The sequence below is a fragment of the Melanostigma gelatinosum genome (genome assembly GCF_949748355.1).
Source record: "Melanostigma gelatinosum genome assembly, chromosome: 4".
NCBI classification, from domain to species: Eukaryota; Metazoa; Chordata; class Actinopteri; order Perciformes; family Zoarcidae; genus Melanostigma; species Melanostigma gelatinosum.
Window position 1 is genome coordinate 11,783,097 of NC_136637.1, and position 19,943 is coordinate 11,803,039.

The window sequence follows — 19,943 nt, forward strand, 5'->3', positions numbered from 1 at the left end:
TAATATGAGTTTTTATGATGCCAAAGTATCAGCTTGTGAATATTTTGAGCCAAGTCAATGACCATCAAATGCATGCTGGGCACGCTCAGCCAAAGCCCATTTGCTCTGGATAAATAAAACGGATATCAAAGTGAATTATTCCTTGAAAGCCACTCGCTGCTGGTTATGCTGATGAGTTTTGGCAACCGGATTCGTGCAAGGTCACAGTGGTTTCCATGGGGGCTGAATCACCCTCCTCCCTGGAAACATCAAGGTGTCACACAACTTATCACCAACCTGATAAATGACTCTTTTTAGAGCCACATGAAATATTTTGGTGCAAAACACAAGACAAATGTCCCGCGATCTGACAAACGCGGATGGTGGATGTGTTGGGAAAGCGGTGTGAACGGGGTGTTGTGACAGTTCGCAATTACTGTTTTTTTTCAGGAAATTCACAATCTACAGAGCAGGAAAACGGATGTGGGTGAGCTGGAGAAGGAGAGAGAGGAGGCCGTAGAGAGACTCCAGGTAAGATGACAAGTGTGTTGTTGCCTTCCGTAAAACATCATGTTGCAGTCAACGTCGCTGTACTTGTGTTGCTGGGAATTGTCACACACTGTATTTGAAAATTAGCTGTTGAAGCTTTGAGTGGTAAGCTTTTCTTTGTATCATCCTTGAGGAGAAAAACTGAACCGCTGTGTGTCTTGAGAAGTTACCAACACTTGAAAGACAGACTTTTAGCAGACCTTTGATTTTCAAGGCACTTATAAAACATGATGAATGGGACTGGTTGGTGGCACTGCTGCACAAATTGGCTCTTCTCACCTACATTGTCGTTGTTACCTAACTTAGTAGAGCTTGTATTATCATGTCAGGACAGTAGGAATGACTTCATTGACAGAAAGAGAGATGAAAACATTTCATCTTCACTTTGTCACCAGAAGAAGTCACCAGTTCAGTCTTGAAATGATTTTTGTCCTCTACCAGTATACACGCTGTTTTGCAGATTTCTACTCTGCAGAAATGTTCATGGTGTTTTTTGTCTTTACTATGTTACATTTATTTTTTGCATTTTCCCATCATGTTGTGGTCTCAGTCCATTTGATATCTGTTGTCTAAAAGCTTTCTTGTAGTAAGAAACAGAAGTGTTGCCGAGTGCTGTTTTCTGTTGTTCTCCAAACCAAACAGAGGCACAAAGCTGACTAATGGAAAATCAAAGCGCTGATACTGTACCTATAACGGAGACAGCGCAGTTCAGACCTGCAGCAGAGAATCCGTACAGGAGAACTGAGGACTTCAAGGAGAAAAGACGTCGTATTGAGCCTCCATGCTAATGCAGGAGATTGTACCTGATGCATATTGCACAGCCTTAATTAGGTCCTTCATCATTTTTAGTAGTGGTGTCAGTTGTGAATTATGTATATTCATATTTGACCTGTTCTGTCCTTGTGGTCATTCCATACTCTATTCATGGGTGCATTTGGCAGAGAAAATGATCTCATGAAGCACAAAATTGCACATTTAAATTTGTGGTATAAACAGTATAAACCGGTGGGGGGGGGGGGGGGGGGGGGGTGCTATGCTTTCGTAACGGGCACGGCACTGTCAGCTTTAACCGCCTTATGTGAGCAGTGCGGAGCATCGACCGTAAGCTAACCAGTGGGGAACGCTCACATGCATTTAAATATACTAAAAGGCATGTACGACTGCGCTGGCGATGTAAACAAAGCATGGAAGCTCCAATAACAATGTGCATAGAGGGAGAGCGATTTCATTCTCTGCTCAGAAATTTTAATGTACAGAAATACACAAATACTGAATACAGAAAGAATAAAGGCATGTAGACATGCACTGGGATAAATTGTACGAATTATTATTATTATTATTATTATTGCAGATATAAACATTTGTGTAAAAACAAAAGTACTTGTGATCCATCTTTCTTGCCCAACTTTAGCAATGTAAAGCAAATGTTTATTATTGTCAGCCCTCTAGCCCACTTAATAATCGGGACATATTTATGGATATAGCAAAAAATAGGCTTACTTTCTTTACCAGAGCGATTAACATTACTCCTCCGCAAGGTGTATTCCACAAACAAATTCATTATAAACATTTAAAAGCACAGGATGCTTATGTTATGTCACAAAAGTACAAAGAAAGCATACAATTTGGACACCAGCACATGCGAAAAAGATGAGAAAACTTTATTTACAGTTAATGTGTCCGTAGGATCTGGAGAGACAAAACGGAGACTTGGAGGAACGGGTCCAGAGTGCTGAAAAGACGCTGGCGTCGAACCAGGAGGAGCAGAACCAGGCGGCGGGCGAGGTCCGACGCGTCATCGACGTCCTTGACGTTAAAATCTGCGACCTGAACGACTTGAGACAGAGCCTGGCAAAACTCATCGACAAATAGCCACAGCGGTGGTTGGGCTGCATCTCCACAGTCAGGACTGGTTCCACCCATGTGGCCTTGATTTGTGTTTTACTGGTTCATCAGCAGAGCAACAATCAAAGCAATATGTAAGAAACGCACTGGTGTTTACCTTCATGGATCTCGGTTTTTAAGATCCGTGCAGGTAAACAGCAGGTATGACAAATCTCTTTAAGGTGTTCTGTGCAAAATAAAAAGTCACATCAACACTGCAACCGTGGTATGCTTATCATAAACAGTTGACAGTGTGATCTAACTGGCTACTACTTGTTTTTCCATATCATAGTTCCCAGCAGCTGCATGTCCTTCAGCACCCTGAAGAGGATGATATGATATTTGCAACAAGTTTTTACTCTGTTCACCGTCTGCCATCACTGATAGTAAGGCCATAGTAATCCAGTGTATTTTGTCAAAGTTTTACCAGGTGGTTTACAATTTAAAATGCTGAGTCGTGGCTGCTGGAAGCTGTTGGTCTTTTCAGTGATGGACTCGATTGTTTATGGTAGTATAACTGATGTCTCAAAAGGACTGAAGTAATGAAAAAAGGCCCTTTTTAAAGAGCCACCAAACTGATTTTAAGCTTGCTATTTTGCAAAAGTAGTCACTTCCAACAAGTATCAAAGGATTGTCTACTTGCTGGTGTATTTTGTGTAATGTACATTTATTTAATACAAAGCTGGCAATCCCTTTGTATTAGAATTTTCTCTGACTGAATTAAGAAGCAATAGTGGCAGTAAAACTAAAAGAATCAAAAGAAAATGGCCCAGCGTTGTTCTGTTCTGCAGAGCTCGAGGTCTCAACCATGAGCACAGACGGTAAAACTGCAGTCCTGTAACAGCAGGACACGCATCAGGACTTCAGATGGTTGTAAAATAAAGTTTAACGGACACTTTTTACTCGCATACTAAACATAAATATTTGATCATAATTCTCGACATTTGGTTCACAGAAACAACAAAGTGGCAGTTTGTTTTGTTCACTGCAGTTTTGGCAAAAGACTTTGACACATTACACAGCCGGAGGCCTACACATAATAGTCCTGTATGAATAAGCCTTTTACATATGCATTTTCTCATTATTGGTAGATCTCAGAAGTCAACTAGGAAAAATGAAGACTAGCTATAGCTGTAAAATGTCTGCTTTCACACAATAACAACCATGAGTTCATGTTCATGTGACACCCTTCCTGTAATACTGTGGAGATGCACCCAGTAGGAGTTTTGTCAGTATAAGGACACACTGAGGCAAAGACCCTGATTAAAGTCGGCTCCAGTTCACCATCAGCAGCCTGGGCTGGTCTAACGCCAGCCAGAACATCAACGAACTCAGAGACGCAACAACCTGCTCCCATTCTGGCCTCTGAGGATCTTCAGCGTACAACCGTTTTTGTTCATGTTTTATGAGGACTGCTCTTTTTGCACCACTTTATTCTATTATTCATGTTCATCGATGGGTTACTCAGTCAGGATGGGAAATCAGAGATGGCTACCAGCTGAATTTCTGCTAAATTCCAGCTGCAGGTGGTAGGTTTGTCCCTTCCACCAGGCCACTTTGACAGGTAGATCAGCGTTTGAAGGAAAGGTCCAGATGTGTCACTGTGGCCTGTGGACAGACGCTGCGTTCTCCCTGTTGAGTTGAACCTGAGATTGCACTTGATTGTTTGTGCCAAGTTTGATTTTGTTTACATGTGTCGGTGTTCACAAAAGGTTCCAGTTCTACTTTTTCTGTGTCGCTCAACACTATCATTTACCACAATAGTGATAATAACCCTAGAGAGGCTCAGTGGAGCCGCAGAGCATAGATCACTATGAGAGCACTGCATGAGCTCTGCAGAAGCCCTGTACCTACCAAGGAATGTGAAGCGCTGCGTGTGTGCACAATATTTTGCAGCGTGCAACCAGAGATTGCTAGAGTTCAAAAACACAACTGCAGTAGTTTAGTTCATAGGTACTTAATTGACTTGCTTGTCGGCTTTATGTGACCTTCTGATGCACAGTAGCTGTCGGTCTTTGCTTCTCGCCCCCCGATGAGTTGAATTCTTCATATGACGGTAGTAAAGGTTCAAATAATGTGCGATATTTAGCCGATGATGCAGTAACTGCCAGAATCATACTAAAATGTCAAAATGTGATTTAAGCAGGTCATAACAATGTACTAGACACCGTGTATTACCAGCAAATATTACTTTGTATGGGTAGTACCATTTTCAACTGATGGTGTATTTATAACCACAATTTATATTCTAGCTTAAGTTCATTTGTCTGTCTTACAAGATAATACAGAAAAGTATCACCTCTACAGTCCAACAAGGCTAATACAGTAATGACAGTTAATGTTGCTATTGATCACATTAAGAGTATATTGTTCAGTCAATTAAGATTGACATTTCATCATTCTGACAAGTTACTACACTAACTGGGAGTTCTGACCAGCTGCTACATGCAAGCTTCACTGAATTAGCAATAATGTTTCCAGCAGCGATGCCTGTTCATGGTTATAAGTGGTTTGTAAGTGATGAGACCTCTGCAAAGCCTGTACCCATCCATTTTAACAGAAGGGTTTTTGTCACAACCGTTTTTGGCTTCACCAGATTATGACAGATTGCTACCAGCCTTTCATCGAGCATGAAGAAAATGTGGAGGCTATCGGCTCCTTAGTTGTCAGAAACACTTTGCTTCACAACAGCCTTATTCCAGTGTTTCATTAACGCACAACTGTAAATACAGTGGTTCCTGTATACACAGAAAAGAGAGTAACTTAAAAGGGTGTAACACCACATGTAAGTGTTTAAGGTACACAATATGATCAGCTGCGTTGCCATTTTTAACACCGTGAATTCGATATTCATTATGTATTTACAACAGGTTTGAGGAGAAATCCACCTTATTTTTGAGACTATAGGGTCCTGTTGGTGTGGTACATTTATTGCCGTTTATTGCCGTTAATTTAAACAATATGTAGCAACAGGTCCGTAAATAGTCTAAACGATAAGGTGGATTTTGAATATTCCTCCTTACACTAGAATAAGGCCTTTTTTAAACATCTGTTACAAGAGAATGCAGTACCAAAGATGCACTGTCATGCGAAAGCCACAACTGGAATTAAACTTCATGATGCTGAAGTTCATCTCAATCAAATTTCTTTTTAACATTTCAAATATCTCATTTAGTCGTGGTTAGTTTCGTTGAAATATTGGTAAACTGGAATGGTGTTGTCAGTTCAAGGCGACTATTTTGTCGTTTCACAAGTAACTGAATTAGAGCAGGCGTTTGTATGGTATTTGACATTGTGAAATAAGTTCCATATATTTGTATAGAACTGTTTAACATTAAAACTCAATCATGCAATGTCACGGCTGTGGTCTTTGTGATGGAAGGGCAAGAAACTCATGCTGGTTTTGTCTTCAGTATTCTTAGTTTGCATCCTACACATACAATTTAATATAGTTCCTTAAATTATATTTCAGTTGCCAGGAGGTGGCAGGTATGATGCCGATTAAGGCCAGGTGTTGAACATTTGTAGGCACAGACGGTACCTTTGTTCATTTACTGCCAGCTACTTGAAATGTGTTAGGCTGTATCGTTAACGATGCAGTTCGGTCGTGTGATATTGTGTATACAGGCTGAAACAACCAGCATGTGCTGATGTGGTTACCAAATTCTAATGAAAGTGGAGAACACTCCCAATCGGCAATGTGCCAGTCATGTTTTGGAGAGCAAGAAGCAGGTTAACTGAATTACCCTGATAACTCAGTGAACAGGCTTCTGACATAAATTACTTGCCAAATTCTTCTCATTATCTTTTGTTTTCGTTAGCAAACAGTGACTAGAGTTCATTTGGTCTGCTTACTTTTTCCTCACAGTTAAAATTACCTGCACAGCCTCAATCATGTATTGCACACATTAATTCAAATTAAACCAACAATTCACCATTTCCTCCTGCCACTGATACAAGTCAGACAGGATCATTTTCTTACATTTATTTAAACGCAAAATGGCAGAGAATCCATTTCAGCCAAAATGTCTACTTCAGCTTCTTCTTGGGGCGAAGATTGTTGGTGTGTCCGCACTTCTTCTTGCGGCAGTTGACAGCACGGGGGTGCAGACGGGCATAGCACCTGCAAACCAAGTGGTCAGGGGACAACTATGAGTGTCTCCTGAACCAAATTGAAACACCAAAAATATGTTTCTGGTGCTCAGAAATTTAAGAATACGTGTGCCCAAAGACAAACTATTACACAACAATTTCTAAATTTAAGGGCAGGTATTTGAGATTGGCCAACATCTTAAGTCAGTAAAACAGAGCCTAAACTGACCGCCCATGTTTTCACAATTTAACCAAAACACCCTGCTACCAAATTACAGTACACTTCCATTTTACTTTAAATCCATGTAGCCAATTACTTTAATTCTGTGAAATACTTTTTTTTACCCACTTGTGGTGCCATTACTTCACAGTAAATCACAGCAGTATTGTACGCACTTGAAGTTAAAGAATAGACTGCTTGGTGATTTTCAAGACTTACTTGCGGCAGATCATCTTGTCACAGTTGTATTTCTGGGCCAGCTGTCTGAGAGAAGGCTCAATGATGCCACCACGCAGACGCAGAACCAGATGCAGAGTAGATTCTGGTGGGCAATTCAAAAATGTCAATCTCAAGCTCAGTCACAGGCACAAAAGAAAACCTTTTCAACTAGGGCATTTCACAATAACCAGGTGCATTGTAAGAGCTTCCAGTTCTGGGGATTTGGGTTTTGACCAACGTATTGCTTATCTAAGGTTCACTGTGACTGATTGACACAGCAGCTGTTACCTTTCTGGATGTTGTAGTCAGACAGTGTGCGTCCATCCTCAAGCTGTTTGCCAGCGAAGATCAGACGCTGCTGATCAGGGGGAATTCCTGCAAACACAACACTTATCAACCAAGCTGTATTCACAATTTGATCATGAACATTCAATAACAAAAGGCAGAGATGCCAAGTTCCTTAAATTAAATTAAGTAGCATGACGATCTGAATGCAGGGCCTGCAACAGAGTAACGTCACACCTTTCGTCCTAATCTACCAGCATGCTCTAAATTAACTTATTAATACTTCAATTTACACACATTGTTCTATCACACTTTGCAAAAATAGTAAACCCGAAGGTAAGAATGGGCTTTCAAAGACATGTTTGTAAACTCAAAGAGTAGCGGCAAGTGTCTAACGTAAAGATGGCCTGCCTCGGTCGGCGCTAGCTGCTATTGGCCTGTCTCAAACAATTCCGTCGTGACGCCCTTTCCGGTCATTACGCTGTCATTTTCTTCGGCGATCGCCAACCAAACGTAAATAATATTAATTCATACATATCAAATAATCTATGTGTCAAATTTCATGAATATATATGGACGTTTATATGTCTAAATACTATAGGAAAGTGACTTTGATGAGAGAAAGCAGAAAGAACGCTCGGGCGACGCTAAAACAGCTCAAACGGAAATTAAGGAGCTTTTATTGCATCATTTGGAGTTGTTTAAGCGTGATATATTATTGTGAAGGACAGAACTACGGTCCCGGATGTGTTGACAGCATTGATGGTAATTTTTGCGACCCTGGAACAAGCGAATATCCCCGAAAAACCAGCAGCAGCCAGTGTTTACAACGAGGATAGAAGTCCCCACGGATTAGGCCAATAGCAGTGCACGGCTAATTCAGCGGTGTTAGCATCGTTTTAACGACTCTGGTAAAGGCAAAGCTAACTGTAATAATTACAACAATATTTCGTTTGAAAGGTACGAAGTTTAACTTCAGTTTAACACCATTAAATCAACTGAAAACATTACACGATTATTTGTATCAACATTGTAAGTGAATTGTATTGAAACATTAGCTAAAAACTGTCCGGTTTGGGGTACAACTCCGTATTGTCCAAGACTTGTTCAGACGGAAGTTAAGTGACTGCTTACCTTCCTTGTCCTGGATCTTTGCCTTGACATTTTCGATAGTGTCGCTGGGCTCAACCTCAAGGGTGATGGTCTTCCCCGTCAACGTCTTCACGAAGATCTGCATGTTTGCAGGCTGCGATAGAGGGAAAACTGCCGTTAGCTCCGAGTCTAGACGTTCAACATGACGTTAGCTAACTGGCTAACCACGAAACTGTGCGCATCTTTCACACCAAGTCAGCGACACACAGACCTGTCATTCACATTCATTAGGAACAAAATGGCAACGCAGTCACTTTTTTAAACTATAATAATCGTGAGAGATTACGCTAGCCTTTGATCAGCATCTACCGATGTGTTAGCTAATGTTAGCAGCAGAGTGGACTTGACGCGAGGCCTCGCCACATGCGCACCGTTAGCGTGGCGCTTAGTCACCGTTTTCTCTATTTTCTGCCTTCGAACCGGACCCACAGTACTCAGTACACATTTGCTGTCGATATACGACGACTAATATATTGTCTTAAACGCATTCAACCACTCAAATGTCACTATATCGATAAATAAGTATTGGACAAAACGTGTACCCACCCGGCCGCTAGCTGAGCCTAAACGAAAAGAGAGCGGAAAAGGCTGACGCTGAGAGACGTCACTTCCTCTCTGAGTGATTCCCTGGGAATAAAATCATGCGAGTGCATGTTCAATTTTGACAAACGGATACCAAATGTATTATTCAGAAGCATTACAACTTATTTAGCCACATTTCGTTTAGAAAATGGTCCAGAAACAAATATTAAAATATTGCTCTTCTTATTCGATTTTTGAACATATATTCCCAAATTGTATTCTACAAAAATAGACGGAGGCGAAATCGAGCAGAATGATTCACTTTAAAAGCTGACAGTTATTTAAAACAACGCATACGTGTCTCGTTAAACAGCTTAAAGATTGAGAAGCGGTGTTTAGTTGAATTTTAAGGGCCTAAACTCATTTGCCCTTTATTTTTGAGAGTTTAGTGTGTTAGGGATTCAGTCCAGTATGTGTAGGCTACGTGGCTGGACATGACTGCTCTAAAATTAAGTTTGACTGACATCTACTGTTGTCGTGTTGAACCACGTTGTGAACGTGGACAAAACTGCATAATGTGTCAATTTGCAATACAGAGTCGTTTCAATAAATGCTAAATTAAATTACATAACATTTTGTGTAACTTTGTTGTCTATAAATATATTTTCATAATGTGAATGTTATATCCCAACAAAGCCAGTCTAAAAACCAGGAACATTTTATTATTTTCTGACAGTGAGGATTTATTTTTGTGATCTTGTTGTGGAATAAAATGTTAATTTTGTGTGTGTCCAGTCCACTTATTGCACGTAGCCAGGTAACAGGACACCATGGCAAGCATTTGTGTCTCTGCAGCAGCAGCAACAGTATCAACATCATTATGTTCCACAGCACAGAGGTTTCCATGGTGAGGCATTGTGCCATTTTTCACCTGCTGCATGATAGATAGCTTAACCAACGAGTTACAGTAATTTAAGGGGGATACTGGTATCTAATATAACTGCAGTGGTTTAAAAAACCTGATGCCAGCTCGTCCTGTAGGCAAAGACTTCCTCCCGTCTACAAACATCCCGTTTCTGGACAGGAACAATCCAGTTGCATTTTTAACACGTTTCAAGGAGGACTTCCAGGAGGACTTCCAGGAGGACTTCCAGGAGGACTTCCAGGAGGACTTCCAGGAGGACTTCCAGGAGGACTTCCAGGAGGACTTCCAGTCCTTGTCTTCCAAGAAGGCTGAGCCTTTTCGAGTGCCCACCCCAGTTCAGGCGGACCACAAGGACTTGAGGTAGAACAAGGAGTAGCAACTCACAGAGGCGATAGTGTCCTACCAACATCACCCATTGCCACAGCTCACTCGTACTGGACTGCGCTTTACACCAACTTCAAGATGCAAACAGACCCCGGAGAGGTGGCTTTCCTCACCACACCGTCCCAGAAATTAGGGCCCCAGCCCTTCCAGACCCCTCCCACTCCCATGCGACAAACAGAGGCCAACAAGAAGATCCCGCATTTGGAAAAACTCCCAGAAAGCACCTACGAAGCCTCCTTCACCCCACACCGCCACTGTCCTGTTGGAAAAGCCAGGCCTAAAAATCTAGGTTTGTGACAATTACATTTAATTCTGATTATATCTGCACTTCTAGAAGAAAAGGTTAATTCAGTGCTAAGCCATAAATGATTGTACAACATCATTGACTTGAATCAATCAGCAGAATGTAATTTTACATTTTTGTCTCTGTAGTAGAGGGTTTTCCCTCATTAAAATGGGACAGGCACTGTCCCAGTTATGTCTCCCACTACAACACCACCTTCCAGGGAGCCTGGGGCACAGCGGCTAAACCTGTCGAACAGCAGGTAACACAGCAGTAGATGTTGGGCATGAGCTATCATGATCAAAGAAGGTTTTTTAATCCAACCAGACACTCCATGGCTTGAATGAAAACCTGCAGACTCTCGAGGGAAACTGTTGCCATACGACTTATACGTTCATTTTCCCAATAGTGTCCAGTCCACTTAGCACTGGAAGCCATTTCAACTTCTGCTTGAGCTCAGATGTAATGCAGAATCCTGCCTGAGCTGAGCTGCAGACACATTCGCACATCTTTATTTAAAACATCATCACCTCTGAGGCTAAAAACTGCACCAAAAGCTCTCGATTTACTCAAGTTCTGTACTTAAGTATATATTTGCCATTTTGTCTGACTTCAGAGACAGACTGAGGTCAAACCAGAAGGCAGACTGAGGTGTTGAACACTCAGCACACTGTGTGTATGCTAAGGCAAGATACACTATGACCTGGACCAGGGGTCTCAAACTCATTTTCACTCCGGGCCACATCAGCATCATGGTCGCCCACAAAGGGCCGGTTGTAAATGTCACCACTCGTAACATATTGTTAAATAACTCTCTGCAGTCACAGTTTAAAGTAGTCTTCAATGTACTCACAATACATTTCCATGTTAAATGTACAGTAACCAGCCAAAGAGCTGCTTCTATGACTGTTTAAGTATCTCATCATTTTGACTTTCAATCTCATACTTTTGACTTTCAATCTCATACTTTTGACTTTCTATCTCATAATTTCGACTATGGGGATATTTTTATTATCAAGTCTAACTTTTTTTGCTGGCGGATTCGCGGGCCAGATAAAATGACGTAGCGGGCCGGGAGTTTGAGACCCCTGACCTGGACACTATGTACCAGCACTATCAGCTTGGAGTAGACCCAAGCGGGACAAGGGTATAACCAGCTCAAAACCCACCTTTTTAGGCTGCCGTTTGAGTAAAATGTAAACCCATGTCCTAGACCTGCTCTTAAAATATGTTTTACATTTTTATTTTATTTTTTATTTTATTTTTTATTTTTCTCTGTGTATGTAATGTATTGACCCTAGGGTCACATTGTGTTTTTTATGCTTTTAAATGTCTGCTCTGTTAAGCACTTTGTGATGTTATGTCTGTGAAAAGCGCTATATAAATAAAATGCATTCATTCATTCATTGACCTTTTTATGCTTTCCATGAAATGGGTGTTATTAGCTCAAACCTTGACTGTTATTCACATTGTCTTTCTTCAGCACTGCTCAGTGGTTCTGGGTGATCCTGTGAAGATTGTAGAGAGAGAGACAACCCACGCTGCGTCATTCAGCTGGCCCGCTGCCTGCAGGTCTGCAGCCGTTCTGCCTCACTGGAAAAACTCCCGTCACATCACTCAGTTCACATCCTATACAAAGAGTCGTCAAACTGTCGAAAAAACAATGGCTATAGGGCCTGGTGTCATCCTTCAGATCTCTGTTCAGACCTCTCTTGGTTTCACTGCATGATTTGATGTGCTGCCAGCGGTTTGAGGCATCTTGCATGCTAAAATTGATTCGTGATTGAATCAAAAGCCTCAAAAACAACTTTTTCAGAATTAGAATTGTCAGTCTTTTAAAGCTCACATTAACTGGTGTTGAGTTTATCCCCACACAAATATAATAAAAGCATTATCTGATATGGTTTTTTGATACAGGCCACCTGTGGTGACGGAGCGTTTGAAGCTCAACCTCAAACATTACTCTAAGAACTCATGGTCAACAACATCCAGAGAAGACCTTTGCTACCGCAAGCTGGGTGAGTGTTTTCTGTGTTAATCCCTCAGTTTTCATTCTTGCAAACTGACGATTCAGATCTATTACTTTAATTTCCCATGGTGAAGACGTCTTGATTGCATTAAGTAACGACACAAGCTGCTTTGAGACTTCAAAATACTAATAGGTCCCCAAATGGGCAAATGTTTTAAATGCATTTGAACTCGCGTTGGTACTGTTCACTATATGCGAGTAAACTGTTCAAAGCAGATATTGTTTTGTGCTAACAGTAATGAACAGTGTTCATTAGGTGAAGGCTGTGTGTGACTGTACAATGCCCTTACATTTTCACTATTTGTAAATTTGTCTTAAGTACATTCAAACTAAGATGACACAATATTGAGCTACATATGAAAGGCTACTTTATTAATCCATCTTAGTTATCCTGCCTGGATTTGGTTTATATCCAAGCAGATCCAGTCGTTTTGATCAAAACGGACCACCATATCAGTTCCTTACCCAAGGGGGACACTGATAAGAAGCGCAACAAAGAGAGGATGTCGATCACCACCAACAGAATCTCCTTCCCTGATGTGAGATAAGAGATCTTTTGCACAGTTATTTCTTTCTGTAATAGTAACAGTGTTGATACATACATTGCTTTAAAGTTTAAACATAAAAGTGAACATATTTCACTTTAGTTTAATTTATCATCCTCCTAGCAGAACCACTCAGAGTGTTCAGTGTGTTTGCCCGGGGCTGACCTGATGACCAAGAGCCATGTACAGTTCGGCTCACACTGTCTGTCGAGCCTGTACTACTCAACCACGGCCAAAGAAGACTACTGCAAACAGGACGGAGAGCGGGCCACACCAGCTGTCCAGCTGTCCAGCAACATGAGTGGACCAGGTGATGGATCGGTTGTGTTTGTGTCTTTAAAGAGAGATGCATGTAGACATTAACTGTGTTTAATCTGTTTGGCAGAACACAAGTTGAACTCCAGCACCACCGAGACTGATTACCTCCCTTTGAAGACCCGCCGACAGACACCTTGTCTGTAGCAGAGGGTGAGAGATCCCAAAATGAAGTCAGAAATGCCCCGACTCACCTGTGTAATTGTAATAGTAGCAGTAGCAGCAGTGGTAGTTGTTGTCATAGTAGTGGCCAAATAGTAGTTGTAAATAATAATATGATAATAGAATAAAACTGGAATGAGTCCTAAAACCTGATAATGAGTTAGCATTTATGCACTTCCATTTCCCTCTTCTCAAAGGCAATGGGGTTATTTAAGGAAAAACATATTTAAACGTTTTGTTTTACGATATGAAAGACGTCAATAATAATCCCACTCATGAATTTTTAAGCTTTTACATGTCTAAAAAAAGGCTGTTGCTTACAAGTGGCTAAATGAGACAACAAAACGTCATCACACCGAACACCAGTCAACCTTTAGCTTAGTGATGTGGTTCGTTTTCATCTAACGTTAGCTTTTTACTTCTGGTGATTGCATACTTCAAAAATCATGAGAGTTGTGTTCATTTATAAAGATTATCTTGTAAGTATCATAAAGTTTTGTTGGTCACAGAGCTTATTTTGGCTGGTATTTCTCATCACTGTATAATAATATGATGTTGTCTGCCTCTTTTTCTGTTAGAGCAACAGCAGGTTTCCTCTGGTTCATCAGCACTTCAGCGCCACCCACAGGGAAGACAGCCAAACCTCTGATCTTGCAGCGTCCTGGCAACAACCAGTTTTGCACTTATTTTGTCATAAAGTGACTGAGAACAAACACTGGGTCACTATCTCTTGTGTTCTTGCTCAACTCCTGATAAAAAATATAAAGTAAAATGTGTTTTGAATATGGAGCATATTCCACATATTTGACATGCTCTGGATTTTTTCCCTCTGAGTTTGTGTTTCTGAAAACGTAGCTGAGACTTTTTGTCAGTTAGTAGTAATAAACTCAACAACTCAATCCTTCTCAAATGGGCACGTACTTACAAACTGCTGTTGTACAAACTACAACACACCAACAAACAACATGCAGTTCAACATTAAAGGTCACCCATAATGTAACACTAAGACTAAGTTGTGCTCAAATGGCAGCAGTTTTGAATTTGCATACAAATATACTGTTTTCTCACCATGAACCTTTCTTAATAATATGCAAAGAAATCATATTATTGGTTACATTCGGCCTCATCATGTGACTGGTTGTTGGGCCTCAAAGTCAATTGAGAAATCCAATGAGAAACAAGGAGTAACAGAGACAGAATATTAGTAATTTCAAGTCATTTTCTTACATTTCCCAGAATTCTCTTCACCAACCCCAACAACAGAGGTGTGGTGTTGTTATATTCTATTCACATGAAGAACTTTAACCTACATTTCAAGCACACATCAACTAAAGCCACTCTGTCAAATCATCCCCCAGTGTTGTGTTTTTCACTGAACTGCATAATGATAATCTTATTTTGCTGATAAATGAATTACTATTTACGGCACCAAGAACAGTACAGTGTGACAATATGTCACAGTGTGACATATTAAAGCAGTGTGCAAGTTCAACTTTAGCAGTTAGGTGGCTTAAACATAAACCTCAGACTCCCCTGTCATATTTAGGCCAGGAAGGGAAATAGCCTCGGACTTGACCTGCTTACCCTGTTTACACTGGCAATGCAAACTGCTACGAAGGTTAGCGCACCCTCCTTCAAGCATGATTGACCACAAACCTCTGTCAAAACAATCTATGCTGTTGTAGGAATAACACAGTCTTGACCCTAAGATGCAGGCTCTGCTGATAAAAAAAAAAGTTGGCAGGCAAACTGAATCTGGAGTTCATTAACCTGGTGAAAGGCAGCAGTCCAGGTATGGGCTGGAATGCCAGCTGGCCAGCAAGCTCAGGTACAAGATGTACAGCTGCAAGGACACTCCAGAATAGATTAGACAGCTCCTGTTTACTTTTGCCTGTTCTACCAAGAATCATGCCAAATACAGATTGATTTTCAGCGAGATATGTTAATTTAAGGCTATGGCATGTATGAAAAAAACATACAATAGTGTACATATTTCATGTTTTGTGCACCCGGTTATTTAAAAACACTAATGGCTGAGCAGATTGTTTCTGGATCACACTTATGACCTTACACATTTGAACATTTGACCACAAGTCATGCAGAATTATTATCTAAATCAGCACTGTAGCATATTACAGTGATAACATCTGATAAGAAATGCCTGAAAGGATGTTTATCTCTTACTGAATTCTCCAGTGTTTAGATTTTTTCGCCATTTGAAATGTTATTTTGAATTGGTTTACTCCTGAAAAAGTTTGCAAATTAAAAAGTTTTGCAAAGACAACAGCTTTAGTGATATACTGTCATAAACATGAGACATAGTGATCATGTGAGAGACTTTAAATACTGAGGCAAATTATCAAAAAACAAAATAGAGGCACCATGTTTTATTAAGGTTGTTCAGATGCCCTTTAAAATATATTTTATATCAGTCCACATTTTTTTAAAATCTTTTAAAAAAAAAAATTTAAATCTTTTTCTTAGGATTTTTTCTAACAGATTAAATCTTTTCCAAGTATCTCATCACAGACTAGTTGTATATTCTGTACTTTATTTCTGTATTTTTTATAATCGAGAAGGAGAAAATATGATTTAACCGTTTTTAACTGAAAAAGACACACTGCCTTCAACATAAAAGCCTACGATCAATTTTGTCTTTACATCGGTACTTTCGACAACATATTTCTTCAGTGGCGCACTTTTTTGATATTCTGCTCACACACAGATCTCCACGTAAACGATATTAAAAAAGAAAGGGTGAAATCATAGACTGTATATATGGGTGAAATAAAGTAAACACGCTTTAAATGTGAAAGGTATAGCCGGCAAAAATGCCCTCGTTGTACCGTGCAGTCATTCCGAGGTGTCCCCCTCCTTTAGAGGGCTCTCTCTCTCCTCAGTGTTAAAGTGGGCGGACGTGACTCGCGTGTGCTCTTCATCATTGGTGTGAAACAGAGAGCTGCTGTGTTTCTGGGCGGTGAAACGTGTCTCGTGTATAAAGGCTGGGCTTTAATTAATTGAACCACCAGACGGAGTGAACGCTCGCAGTCTGGCTTTTCCGCACCGTAAACCTCGTCTTTTGAGAGGACCACTCCGTCTCCCCAGACCTGCCGGTGAGTTTTTAAAAGAAATTTAAACGTCAGCTCGACGCTCACAACAGTATTCATAAAACGTGGTCACGGCTCTCAACGCTGATTGGCTGAGACCCGCTTTCATCCGTTTAGAAACATTCAGAATAATCCATAGACTGTATAAATAACACACCGAAAATGCAAATGTTATTACACTTAATAGTTGTCACAGAACTAAGAATCATGTCGGTTATTATTACAATATTATTTACATATTGTTGACTGAAAGTAGATTTTCAGGTATTTACCTTATATGCTCTCATACGGAATTTGTTACAATAATTGGCAAATGGTTTTACTTTCCTTAAGTATTGGTGACGTGATCAATTGTGTCTGCATATTAAAGAGGTTATTATAAACTGTAATACTCTAGTAACCATTTTGTTAGTTAGTTCAACATCACAACCAAAGAGAAAACTGTAACACTTTGATATGTTATATTATTGCACATTTCTAAAACGTGTTCAAAAACAATTAGCAGTCTACACAGCAGTAGCTACTTGAAGAGTCTGGCTCTGGCATGTCTGGGACTCTAAGCAGAACCACCCAACCCCACGGTAAACATAACATCCCTGAAAGAAAACAGCAAAAATGATCAATATGTTCCATTTTATGGGAAGTGCACATTTAAAATCAGTCACAAAACATTACATACTATTATTTTAAAAAATCAATACAGGACTTCACATGTATAATGTGCTTGGTCTGTGGTCCCCTGGTGTCCACAGGAGCCCTAAATGCTTCATGTCTCCAGCTGGTTTTGGCTATTTGCCATGTGTTTTGTACAGCACCTGAATACCACACACACCTGTACAAACATTTCTGTACACCATGAGTATTTGTTGGTGTCTCTGCCTTGTCAAACTGCTGAACTATCTTCACTTTTAGGAATGGCGTTGAACTCCATTAAGTCTTTTAAGCTGGAGCTGGATGGTCCAGCTGATGCAGCGTTCACCGGAGGGGAGGTGGTGTCCGGCCAGGTGGTCCTGGAGCTCCGGAGGGACACCAGGGTGCAGTCAATGAAGGTGCAGGGGAGAGGGGTGGCCACAGCCCACTGGCTGGAGAGCCGTGGCATGAGCTACGACTACAGCTCCAAGATCACGTACTTCAGGAAGCGACAGCATCTGATCCGAGGTCAGTGGATGGTGTTATAATGCCCTGTATGGTTAATATTCTCTGGGTTTATCTATTTATAAATGGAACCCAGGTGAATTACAGCTGCTGGTGAGGTTGCGTCTAACGACACATTGTTTTGCATATACAATGTTGTTCATTTTTCAACACTGACCTTGTTAGATATACATTAGCAAAATAAAAGCATTTAATAGTGCAATATCCATTGAAAATGGAGAACAGTGCCTTCAGTTCTACAAAATTGGGGCATTTTATATATAATTTGTGCTGACATTGTTGTAATTTTTTTCCGCTACTGTAGTGGTGTAACATTATGGTAAGATATCATCCATCACTGTAGCTTTGCTCTGATATACATAGTAACTGTACATCAGCATGTATTGCAGCTGGTTGATGTAAAAGTTCTCTCTCTAGCCTGACTAATGTGGTACAAAACTGCTGATTTGCTCTTTAACGTGCCAGCTGGTAGCCACTGTGTCTTGTAGTCGCTGCAGTTTGCAAAATAAAGCCACCTGGGCCAAATGTGTTGCATCCAAACCCGGGAGAGAAGTCGACACTGGCTCGTCCAGATACATCTGCCAGATAATCTAAGCCTAACATTAAACACAAATCAATTATTGCTGAGTCCAAACAAACTGGTTTACTGATTGCTGTTTTGTTCAGGACATAACGCTGTAAAGTGTCAATTTCCCTCAGTGTGGGGGAGACAGGCAGAGTAGCTGAGTAAATAAACTGTAGACAGCGGTTAATGTTTCATTCAATGCTTTGTAAACAGTTTAGTTGGTGTGACTCCCCAGTCTAGTTGGACAGGTAAATACTGTATGAATGGACGCTAGTCATGGAGTCTCAGATAAGAGCAGAATTAGTATTGTTGCTGCGTTTGCAGAATACACAAATAAGTGGAAATGAGTTGTAGTTAGTAACCGATGTGTGTGTGCACTGTGGTTTAAGGTGCAATTGGCAGGTTTCCTATGTTGATAGCTAGCCCACATCTCAGCCTAAATCATTCTCTGTGACCACAAAAAGGAAACTCATCTAAGCAACTAACAACATGTTATTGTATTCATTACTTAGTATGAAATATTAAACATGGCAGTTGTTACCAGAGCTGAAATTACTATTTTCTGACTGCTACCTTTCTCAGACCAGCTTGAAAAAAACAAAAACATTAACTTGATAATGATGAAGGGATGCAGAAAAGAAAGCAAAAAAAAAAAATCTGTAAAAAGCAAATGTTTGGTGTTTTTATTAACCGTTCATTAATAATTGGATCAATTGATTCTGTAAAGCAGCTGGTTAACAAACAAGAACTGATAGAATTACATAAAGCCACTGAAAATACCCCAAATAACTCTGATAATATGTATTAAATAGATTTATAAGATATTTAATACATATATGTTCACTAAACTATGTATACATTTAAATAAAACCACATACAAAAATCTAAACAAAATGGTACAGAAATATGCTTCTGTTATTATGAAAGAATAAAATGTTGAAATCACAAGTATTCTTTTTGCTTCTTCACCCTTCACCCAGAATAGCTGCCAAATCCATGTAACTGATTCATAAATGCACCGTACTCTTCTGTCAAATGACATACAATTTTGTTTTCTGGATTGTGGACAATTACTACCAGTAGAGAGGCTCAGGTGCTGTCAGTACGTGAGTGGTTTGACCTGTAAATGTCTCTCAGACCGACATTCTGTGTAGTCCAATGCTATCTGCAGAATCTGTCCAAGAAATAACAAACGCTTCAGCCTCCTCGTATACAACATACATCCTCTCAGGAACAGCATCGGTTTTATCGACCTTAGTATGTTTGCATGTGCAAGCCGTCGGGCAAAGCAGTAAATATAACTGTTGTGTTTGATTCTGTTTACTCGGGACAAGAAGTGCGGAGAAAGGGAAAGACAGACGGGGAAGGGGCGGGAGCTGTTTAAAAAAAATGCAGGATGCATCGTCAGGGCAATAACGAAAACAACACGTGGCTCCCCTCGACCCCGTCCTCCTCCACCTCGCAGCCTGCTGCTGCAGCTGCTCTCCATACATTTTACACTGTGGTGTTAGTTTCATTTAATCTGTTTTTAGCTTTTCATAAACAATCTTTTTAAAGCTGATTTGTTTTTC

The 19,943-nt window shown here is 40.4% G+C and overlaps 2 protein-coding genes across 2 annotated transcripts in view; one reads left to right on the forward strand and one right to left on the reverse strand.

Annotated features, from left to right (window-relative positions):
* LOC306776805 (homer protein homolog 3-like) overlaps positions 1-6,246 on the forward strand; it is a 36,669-nt gene extending 30,423 nt beyond the window's left edge. The window contains exons 8-9 of the mRNA XM_079267652.1: positions 430-510; positions 2,215-6,246. Coding sequence (XP_079123778.1) covers positions 430-510; positions 2,215-2,400 — 267 coding nt within the window. The 3' untranslated portion in view covers positions 2,401-6,246. The remainder of the gene's footprint in view (positions 1-429; positions 511-2,214) is intronic.
* A 136-nt stretch (positions 6,247-6,382) lies between these two features.
* On the reverse strand, positions 6,383-8,971 carry uba52 (ubiquitin A-52 residue ribosomal protein fusion product 1). Its single transcript, XM_079267651.1, has 5 exons — positions 8,927-8,971; positions 8,363-8,474; positions 7,232-7,318; positions 6,944-7,046; positions 6,383-6,535 (listed from the first exon to the last, which is right to left on the reverse strand). Exons 2-5 carry the CDS (start codon positions 8,463-8,465, stop codon positions 6,442-6,444), a joined length of 387 nt encoding a protein of 128 aa, XP_079123777.1. The 5' UTR covers positions 8,466-8,474; positions 8,927-8,971; the 3' UTR covers positions 6,383-6,441.
* Between the last annotated feature and the right edge of the window lie 10,972 nt (positions 8,972-19,943).